Source organism: Microtus ochrogaster, chromosome 10, assembly GCF_000317375.1.
Source record: "Microtus ochrogaster isolate Prairie Vole_2 chromosome 10, MicOch1.0, whole genome shotgun sequence".
Lineage (NCBI taxonomy): Eukaryota > Metazoa > Chordata > Mammalia > Rodentia > Cricetidae > Microtus > Microtus ochrogaster.
Window position 1 is genome coordinate 12,420,137 of NC_022016.1, and position 11,074 is coordinate 12,431,210.

Sequence of the window (11,074 nt, forward strand, 5' to 3'; positions counted from 1 at the left end):
CTCCCCACAATGATGATAATGGACAAACCTCTAAAACTATAAGCAAACTCCCAACTAAATGCTGTCATTTATAACAGTTGCCATGATTGTCGTATCTCTTTAAAACAATAGAACAAAAAATTTCCCAAAACAGTTCCATCAATTAGGGATCAATTATTTAAATATATGAGTCTATGGGGAACATTTTTATTCAAACCGCTGCAACATAGATACAAAACTGCTCTATAAAATACTTGCAAACTAAATTATAGAACACATAAAAAAGATTATACAGCCTTAATCAAGTTGGATTCATTCAGAGATGCATGTATAAAAATCAACATATGTAAATCAATAAATGTATAATCCATCACTTAAATAGACTGAATGACAGTAAAGCACATAATAATCTCTCTAGATGCAAAATAAACCCTTTGATACAATCCAAAATCCCTTCATGATAGAAATCTTGGGAGATTAGGCATACAAGGGAAATACACTGCATAGTAAATGTAATTTACAGCAATTTTCCAGCCAATGTCATCTTACACAGAGAGAAACTCAAAGCATTTCCACTAAAATCAGAAAGAAGACAAGTCCACTCTCTCCATACCTATTAATATAGTACATGAAGTTTTATCTAGAGCACTGAAACAACTGAAGGAAATCAAGGGCATACAAATAGGAAGGGAAGGTGTCAAAGTATACTTTTTTGCTGTATATATATATATATATATATATATATATATATATATCCTAAAGATTTCACCAGAAAATCCTTATAGCTGATCAATACTTTCAGAAAAGTGGTGGGATACAAAATTAACATATAAATCAATAGAATTTCTATATACAAATAACTGACATACTGAGAAAGACATCAGGGAAACAGTTTCTAAAAATAAAACAACCAACAAAATCTGCACAGAAACTAAAAGATCAGTCTTCAACTTCATATTGAAGCCCCCCCCCAAAAAAAGAAAGCTCAGGATAGCTAAAAAAAAATCCAGAAAAATATAAGAACTCCTAGAGCTATTATCATCACAGATTTCAAATTGTATTACAGAGTATCAGCATGCAAACAGACACATTGAACAATTCCATACACAATGGACAACTGATTTTTGACAAGGAAGCCAAAAATATACACTGGGAAAATGAGAGCATCTACAACACATGACTTTGGTTAACATGGATGGCTGCATGTAGAAGAATTAAAACAGGTTCAGTCTATCTTCTTACACAAAACTCATCTCCTGGTGGATAAAATACCTAAATAAAAGACCAGATTCCCTGAATCTGATAGAAGATAAAGTAAAGGATTGAACTCACAGGCACAAGAAAGAACTTTCTGAGCAGAACAATGATAACATAGGAACTTAGACCAACAGTTAATAAATAGGACCACATGAAGTAAATTAACAGTGACAATAACAACAAAAAACTTCTATGCAGCAAAGGATACCATTGAGTGTGCAAAATGCCAGCATATAAGTGTTGAAAAATGTTTACCAATTATGCATCTGATAGACGATTAATATCTATAATATTAAAAAACTTGAACATTAAGAAAATAAACATAGCCAGACAATGGTGGCACACGCCTTTAATCTCAGTACTCAGGAGACAGAAGCAAGTGGATCTCCATGAGTTTGAGGCCTTCTTGGTCTACACAGTGAGTCAGTCTTGCAATTGTTGAACATTAATATTATTTTCTTCTTGGGTCTCCAAGGGAGTTGTAAAGTGAGGTATAAAGTTAAACAGAAAGTTCTCAAAAGATGAATGACAAATAGCTGAGAAGCAATTAAATACATGTTCAACATTCTTAGCCAGCAGAAAAATGCAAATTAATTACTTTGAGGTTTCTTAATACCCCAGTCAGAATGGACCACATCAATAAACAGTTGACAGCATGTGCTGACAAGAGTGTGGGGAAAGGGAACACGTTCATTTCTGGTAAGAGTTGAAACCGATAGTTACTATGAACATCAGTGTGAAAGTTCTTTCAAAAAAAGAAAATTTGATCTACCACAAGATTCAGCTTTACTACTCTTGGGCATATACCTAAAGGATGCTACCTCATACTTCAGAGATACTTACTTATCCAAATTTATATTACTGGTCTATTCATAATAGCCAGAAAATTGAGACAACCTCTATATCCATCAACTGATGGATGGATAATGAAAGCAGAGTACAATAAAAGAGCTTAATATTTTTCAGCGGTAAGCAAAAAGAAATTATGAAATTTTCAGGTAAATAGATGGAGATAGAAAATATCATCCACGAGGTAATCAGAACTCAAAAAGACATATGCTGCATATATTCTTTTTTTGTTTTTGTTTTTCTCTCTTTCGGCTTTCAATCTTTAGATATTCATGTTTGATCCAAATAACCACAGAGGCTAGGTAACTAGTTAGAGACCAGCTGGGGAGAAGATCTCCCAAGGAAAGGAAAATAGAGTATAGTGTTATAAAGAGATTAAGGAAAAACTGGAAAACAAAGACTAAATGGGAAGGAGAATGGGATATAAGCATAAAGGGAAGAATATGAAAAAGGGGAATAACTAATACTAAAGAGACTTTTTGAACAGCCATATAGAAACCTACACTATAGAAGCCTCCTTATAAAAATACATACATGAAATTAATTTCAATGGGATCACCATATAATTAGGGAGAATATACCTCTAACTAAACATATTATGCAAGAAAGTTAAAGCCCCAGTGTTGGGAAGTGGTTATATCTTTTAGAGTCATTGGACAACAGGATCCCATAGACACCCCCACAAAACATCACAAGCTATTGCCAAAGCTATTTATTACCTTCCACAACCACTTACTTATGTCATTGAACATGAAGAAATTGAGCTGGTATCCAACTAGAAGCTTCACCCTTACTGACTAGCATTCATAGTGCAAGAAGATACTCTGTGCACAACTAGAAGAGAAAGTTAATTATCAATATTGGCCAGCTACAAACCCATAACCTACATCGGTGGTCTTCCTGCAAAGTATAATGGTGGGACAGTGGCACAAACGCTATGGGAGAAACCATCCACTTTCTTATTGGGTTTAAGGCCCACTCCAGGAAACAGAACCCATACTTGACACTGACAGTGGCCAACATCCTGAAATTAGATAGGCCATAGGCCCTAAGAGAATACCTACTAGTAGTATTTTGCTAAAGGAACATAGCAATGAAATGACTCCTAATGGTATAGTAATATACCCTTAGGTCAATACATTGAATTAGTCTTCATCAGACACATTTCTTCTTGTATACATAGTAATTAACTCAGAGATGTAGTGATATTTTAATTATGTTTTAACAAATAAAACTTGCCAGAAGAACAGAGCACAGAGCTAATGAGATGTGTTCCTTGGCAACACCAATTTACTTCGGAGAAGATGACGGGCATTGAAGAAACTTGACATGGAATTTACTTTCTTTGTGGCAAAAGTAAGCCACTGGGTAATAAAATGCCCCTTCCTTGACTGCTGACAGTATGCTGTCCTAATTGGAGAAGCAGGACCCAAAAAAGAGTGACTTCCAAACTTGTCAAGACAAGGCATGGCAGCCCTTCAAAAATCTTGCTTCAAAAGTCTGTTGAATATTCTAGACCTTTAGGCTAAAGATGGATGTACCAACATTGCAGAGCAACCTTGGATGACTAGCCACGCAGTCAGGAGCTTTCTCTGTCCTTTCTTGCATTTTTTTGGAAGTCGTTTGCTCTCAGCTCCTGCTTACTCAATTAATATTATTTTCTTCTTGGGTCTCCAAGGGAGTTGGAGACTAGATAGTTATAGTTTTCCTTATTTACCATACTCAGAAAAGAAACTCATTAAAGAGGTGTAAGATGTATAAGGTTGAGAGACATGAAAGGATAGTGTTGGGTGGTAGGCAACTTGTGATAGAAAGTAAACTAGGTACAGGACTTCGGACTTACCAAGAAACAATAGTTAATGGAGTATTTTCTCTGAATTTGTCAAATGCACAGACTAGACATTGTTGATATACATTTTGCCTGTATATATATATATATATATATATATATATATATAATGTTGTTTTTCTTATATAGTTATAGCTTTCTTTTTTATTTTAGATATAAAAGGGGAAATGTAGTCTATTTTGTCTGCGTTTTAATAAATAATGCTTGCCTGAAGATAAAAGTACAGAGCAAAACTACTAGAGGCCAGGCAGTGGTGGCACATACCTTTACTCCCTGGACTCAGAAAACAGAGGAAGATGGATCTCTGTTAGTTCAAGGCCACCCTGGCTGCACAAAATTAATACAGTCTAAAAGAGAAACAGCTCATGCAAAGGAGATCCTAGCACTTGGTATCATATGCCTTTAATCCCAGAACTAGGGGAGTGGAGACAAGAGAGATATGTCTGGGCAGGAGGAGACAGGAGCTCAGCAAAGTCTGAGGCTGCTGTCTGAAGCAATCAGTTTGAGGCAGCAGTTTGAGACTGTCAGTCTGAGGCGGTAGTTTGTGAACAGGGTTGCCCCTTTGGTATGAGCATTAGTCGAGGTAAGAACTCTAGTGGCTGGCCACTCTGCTGCTCTGGTCCTTCAGCTTTCATACCCTGATAGCTGTTTCCAAGTTTCTATTATTGAGACCAGTTAGAATCTGTGCTACACAGATACCCACAACTGAACAGTGTGCAGAGAGTAATTGGAGCATAGATTTAGTTAAATGGGATGTCATTATTAAGGTCCTGCCCTCATGGCTCAAGGATATATGCAGCGGAGCAGGTGCTTAGACTGTAAGGTATGTGACTCCAAGAAAATAGCATGTTCAAAATGTAACAGGATCAATACACACTTAGACTCACAGAGACTGCCAGGCATGCACAAGACCTGAACAGATTCAAACCAAACAAGAACTTAAAACTAAGAAGTGGACACAAAGTTCCACCCCTAACCAGAAGCTATTTGCCATTGATACTTGCTGGGAAAGGGAAAATCAGTTTTCTACAGTGGAGTGTCACTAGATAAATGAACAATACTGCAAGAAAGGACACATGCCCAGAAGTAGTAGTTGATCAACACAAAGTGGACTCATGGTTTTTGTTTTTTGGATTTTTGTTTGTTTGGTTGGTTTTAGTTTTTCTTTTGTCTTGTTTCCTTGCTTGTTGTGACCTTTATTTTTGTTTTATGTGTGTGTATGTGTTGTGTTGTGTGTGTGTGTGTGTGTGTGTGTGAGAGAGAGAGAGAGAGAGAGAGAGAGAGAGAGAGAGAAAAGAAGAGAGAGAGAGAGAGAAAAAGAGGGAGAGAGAATGAATGAATGAATGAATGAACATAGGTGGTGGGTAGAGAGATAAGGAAGATTTGGGAGAAGCTTGAAGAAGAGAAAGAATAAGATCAACATATATTGTATTAAAAATAAAAAAAAAAAACAGGGCTGGAGAGATGGCTCAGCGGTTAAGAGCATTGCCTGCTCTTCCAAAGGTCCCGAGTTCAATTACCAGCAACCACATGGTGGCTCACAACCATCTGTAATGAGGTCTGGTGCCCTCTTCTGGCATGCAGGGATACATGCAGACAGAATATTGTATACATAATAAATAAATATAAAAATAAATTTAAAAAAACAGAGACATAGAAAATAAGCAGGAAAAAGAGGAAAGATGTTTTCAAAGTGCTAGAAGTTAGGAACTTTCACCACAGTCTAGAAAAGGGAGTTCCTGTTCCAGAGAAGTTGCATCAGAATTGCTTAACTCTGTTATGCTTGCCAATGGAACTCCTCTATCTGTTATAAGCTTGAAAAAAATTTATTATTGTACTTCTGCTGCTACTCCAGTGTGTACTCCACTGCCGTAACAAATGTTCAGATGAATTTTGCCAGGAGTTCAACACCACTCTTCACACAGCTGAAAAAGTAATTCGTATATGTGAGGCATCACCAACACCTTGTTGTGGTTGTTTCCTGAATATGCTGAGTTTTCTTACTCAGCTATCCTTAGGACAGAGTCCAAAGTCCAGGACAGAAAAGAACTCACAGCTTAATGCTCAATGTCTGCATGACTTAGGAACTTACAGTCCTGTTTCTGGCAGTTCTGGCGCTCTTTTCCGTGTTGGTGAAGGTATTGACACCCACTGGCATTTAGAGATTCCTACCTATCCCAGGGCTTAGAAACAATGCATGCCTTTCCTTTTTTTTAAATTACCTTGAGCATCACTCAGTGATGTGGCCTCATGAGGGCAGGGAAATATTCTTCTTCTGTTCCAAAATGAAGAAGAAATTGTTTTTGATAATCAGCTCTCAACCTTGAATAAACCCTAAGAAATCTACAAAAGTGGGACATTTGTAATAAAATGTGTGCGCTCTGTGTAGAGTTTCATATCTAGGAGTATATGTGGGGAAATTGTGTGGATGGGGAATATTTTCTTGGATGCAGCTTTATTAAGTGTCTATTGAGAAGAAGAACTCCAAGAATATAGCATACTGTGTAGTACATTGAGTTTCTGACCAAAGGTCACATTGACTTTTCATTTTACCCTATATTTTCAGCAAGGTCAAATAGAGGAAGACTCTCTCACACTAGTCCCTAAAGAGCAAGTACTAGTGAGATGCTTTTACCTATGGGGTGACTTCAGGAATGGTGTGGTTGATGGGACTTGAGCATCTTTGGGCTGACGTTCTCTATTTGAGGGAGTTAATGTGCTGAATGTCCCTGCTTACTTATCCTCCTACTTCTCTCTCTTTTCCTGTCTGTCTTGGACCTGCTTTTGGACTTCCAGTCTCTATGCCATAAACAGACTCAGCAGGACCTGCACATGGTGGACCCATCCAATATCGGTTCTCCACATTCCAACCTCTATCTCTGACTGGGTGGATAAATTTGTGAGCCAGCCAAAAGGGCTCAGCTGTCATCACTTCAAAGAGGAAGAAAGAACCATCACTTAGCCTCAGACTGCAGCTGCATTGATCCATCCATTAGTAAAACTGATCTGAACCATCTTGGCCATTGTGTCTTTTATTTACTGGGAACTGGAATATTAGCATGGTAGTGGGTAGTGCTTAGGACTTTTAACTTCCAATGCCACAAAAACAAAAGAAAGTATACACAGCATTTCTCTTCACTAAGCATCAGGCATCAGAGGTTATTTGTCACCAATATGGGTCCATACAGCCTTCACTGATTATAGAAGGAACTAGAAATCAGTTCATAACTCATAGAGAGTTGGTTAGAACCATATTTTCCTCCTCTACACCCTTAGTTACTGCACATATCTCTTTAGAAAGAGCACTAAGGTCATTTTCCTGGTTACAACAGAATACTCTTAATAGAATAAAGAGCTATTTTCTATGGGCACTACATATTGAAACGTATCTTGCAAATTCCAGCTAGTATCCATCACCTTGATAATACTAAATCACAAAACTACTATACTGATAATTGAATTTCTGAGAATACTCTTCGAGATAGAGAATATGTTAAGAAAGTAATTTTAGTTTGCATGAAGTGTGACAGCTGCATTGTTCAGAAGTAGTTAAAAATTCAATGTTCTTGTTTTGGTCTACTGTAATTTTTGTCAGTGTGAATAAACTGAATCTGTTCAGTCAACCTAAATTTGATAATATGGTTTGAGGTTACAGTTCTACAGGCAGAAATTCAGGCTGTGGCTTACAGTGGTGGTCATGGACTCACAGTGCTTCCTGATTAAGTGATTACCATATGCTTCATCCATATTTTTAAAAATACACAATTAAACAGAATATTTTGAAAGAGCATGTCAAAGTAACAGAAATCATCTAATACCTTTCTAGGCACTCTGTATTCCCTAGATACTCTCATTCAACTGCTTTTCAGGGTTGTTACTTTGTATGTATGACAAACTGAAATGGAGTAGAATTTCTGCTTTACAATCATAGCTCTCACATTTATCAACAATCACAGGATCATGGTATAGTCTGTTCGATGATGGATGGCTTTCATAGATTCAGCACTAAAAAGAAAACAAAATGAGAATCAAATAGAAATCCATTACAATTACTTGTATCATGTTTTTCACCCAAAATTATAAATTGCAAAGAAGAAAATGTTAAATTTTACAGCAGAATAGTAAATAGTAAATAGTAAGCACTTTCCTAACCATAGCCATTAACAACAGTAAGCATAACCCTATGTTTAAATTTGAATATATCCCTAATGCTAACTCTAAATCTAACTCTAATATTAACCTAGGCTTAAACTTAACACTAACCCTGAACATAACCATAAGCCCATTACTATTCCTAAGACGAAACTTATTCCTATCCCTACTGCTAATCATAACTCTAACAGTATTGCTAACCATAATCCTAACACTAGCAAAAAAATTAATATTAACCCTTCTCCTATCTGTTACATGAACCCTTACTTCAAGCACTATAGATAGACCTAGCACTAGCCCTAACTATAACATAACATATCCATAACACTAACCCAACCTCTAACCATATTAAAATCATAAACATAACATTTATTCCTAACTTTAATGATAACCCTATGTTTTCTCTATCCAAAACTTTAATACTAATCTTAAAATGAGCCTAATTATAACCCAACGTCTAAACCTCATGCTAGTGCAAATAATAACCACAATCCATAACCCATCTTAACTACAGCAATATTCTAGCCCTAAATCTAACCTCAACCCCAAACCTAACCCTAATGCTAAAGTTTATAAGAACACTAACCCTAACTTATCCCTGATCATTCAAATATCATAGCCATAACTCTAATCCTAAACTTAATCCTAAACTTAATCCAATCCTTAGCACTAACACTAGACTCTAACCGTAACCTAACCCTATTCTTCTTCCTAACTCTAAACATTAATACTATTTTACAGCATTAACCCTAACTTTAATCTCTACTTCAACCCTGATCCTAACTCTAAACATAATTTTAAATTTGATATTAACTCTAAAACTAACCATAAAATGAATTATAGAAATAATCTAAACCCTAATCCTTTTGGATCCATTCTCTAAACTGATTCTTAAAACTAATCCTATACACACACACCAAAGACATGCCCAGTAACAAAGAATCATACATACTGACCCACAGTCAATCAATCTCTCCCCCCCACACTTCCTGGCAACACAATCACAATCCTCACAATAACTATCTCTAACTCTAACCTTAACATTTAACCTAACCCTAACCCAGGCCTAACAATATCACTAGGCCTAGCCCGAACCTTTAAAAAAGCTGATACCTAAATCTGATCCTTATCCTTACCCTAACCCTAGCCCTAACAATGACTCTTAGCATTATCCTAATGTTTTCTCTAACCCTAACCATATCCCTTTTCCTAACCCTAGCCATAACTCCAAAGTTAAACCTAAACCTTCTTCTAAGCATACAGCTAACTATAAACCAAACCAACACTACACTATTCCTAATTCTGATGGGAGCCCTACTTCTCATTCAAAGATACACTCAAACACTCCCAAATATCCAGACACAAGCTCTCATACACAGTGTCTCACATATGCACTCCTGCACATATTTATACATTCTTTCAGCCAAACTCACATGTACAGTTATCACACTGACACAAACTCGAATGCATTCACTCATGTTTGAAAATCGTTGGGAGCCAAATATAAGTCCACATTCCTACAACAATCCTCAATACAAATTGGACAAAAATAGCATACTCAGTAAATGATGCCAATCAATATTAGGAGCTACATATAGAAGAATTAACTCACGAGGACCTCAGCATTAGACCCAATAGCATGAATATGACAGAATTATAGAAGTGTTAAAGTAGAGAAGATACTTGAAATCATGAGTCCTGGAAAGGACTTTCTTAACTGGACTCTAGCAATTAATCAGTGGGATGTCACAAAACAGAACTTCTGTACAGCCAAGAGTACCATTATATGAGTGAAGAGGTAGACTACAGAATGGGAAAGGAATCTTTACCAGATGTATATTTGACACAGGGTGAATCTAGAATACGAAAAAAATCTCAACATCAAGGAAACAAACAACCTAATTTAAGAACTGACCACAGAACTGACAAAGTACAGGAGATGAAATACAATGGCTAAAACACATTTTTAAGTGTTCAGCATGATTAACCATCATGGAAATGCAACCTAATGTAGTTTGAAATTTTATCTTACCCTAGCTAGTATGTCTCAAATCACACACACAAAAAAAATGATGACAAATATTGGCATATATGAGGGCCAAGGTGATCATTTATCCTCTCTTGTTGGGGATTGGTGGTGCAACCTGGTGTATCCACTATAGAAATCCATATAATGTTTATCAAAAAAAGAAAAGAAAACTAGAAATAGATCTATCACATGATTCATCAATAGCACAATTGGATATATACCCAAAGCATTCTATATTCTAGTAAAAAAAAAACAAAACAAAAACATAACTGCTTAAACATAATCTTTGCTGCTTTATTCACAGTAGTTAGGGGATGGAAACAGTCTAGAATATTCATCAACTGATGAATGGCTAATAAAACTTAGTATAGTCACACAATTGCATTTTATTCAGCTATTAAGAAAAACAAGATTATGTAATTCACAGGTAAATGGATAGAGCTAGAAACATTTATTTTGAGTGACATAACAAAGAAATCAGGGTAGAAGCTATAAGACACCATGGTGGAGGGGCTTTCAAAGGAAGGGAGATATAATGTAGTGATAGTGTAGTAATAAATGGGGTAACAGAACAGGAAGAACTAAATGAGGTACAGGATTGATTATAAGGACAGAGATGTGAATAAAGGTATTGATAAATGATATTAAAGAACTTTTTAAAAAGTTATATAGAAATTTATGACTTTTGAAGCTTACTAAAATTTATACATATATATATGCATATATGAAAAAGAGTTAAAGGTAATTATCCTATTAAAGGGAGAAGTAATTCCTCAACTACAAGCCAACAAATAAAAATGCAGTGTCAGAACCTCTGTTTGAAAGTTGTTTATAAATGAGGCCCATAGATACACAATTGATAGAAGGATATTTCCAATGTGTAGGGATAAGTCCCACCCCTAAGGGGGCATGTTCGCCTCAGGCTAATGTTTGCCTATAAATTTGGTGAGTGTGCTCCA

At 36.1% G+C, this 11,074-nt stretch overlaps 1 protein-coding gene across 1 annotated transcript in view; it reads left to right on the forward strand.

Annotated features, from left to right (window-relative positions):
• The window catches only part of Frmd3 (FERM domain containing 3), a 185,686-nt gene extending 178,738 nt beyond the window's left edge, over positions 1-6,948 (forward strand). The window contains exon 15 of the mRNA XM_005352660.2: positions 6,731-6,948. Within this exon, the coding sequence (XP_005352717.1) occupies positions 6,731-6,744 (14 nt within the window). The 3' untranslated portion in view covers positions 6,745-6,948. The remainder of the gene's footprint in view (positions 1-6,730) is intronic.
• Positions 6,949-11,074: the final 4,126 nt, after the last annotated feature.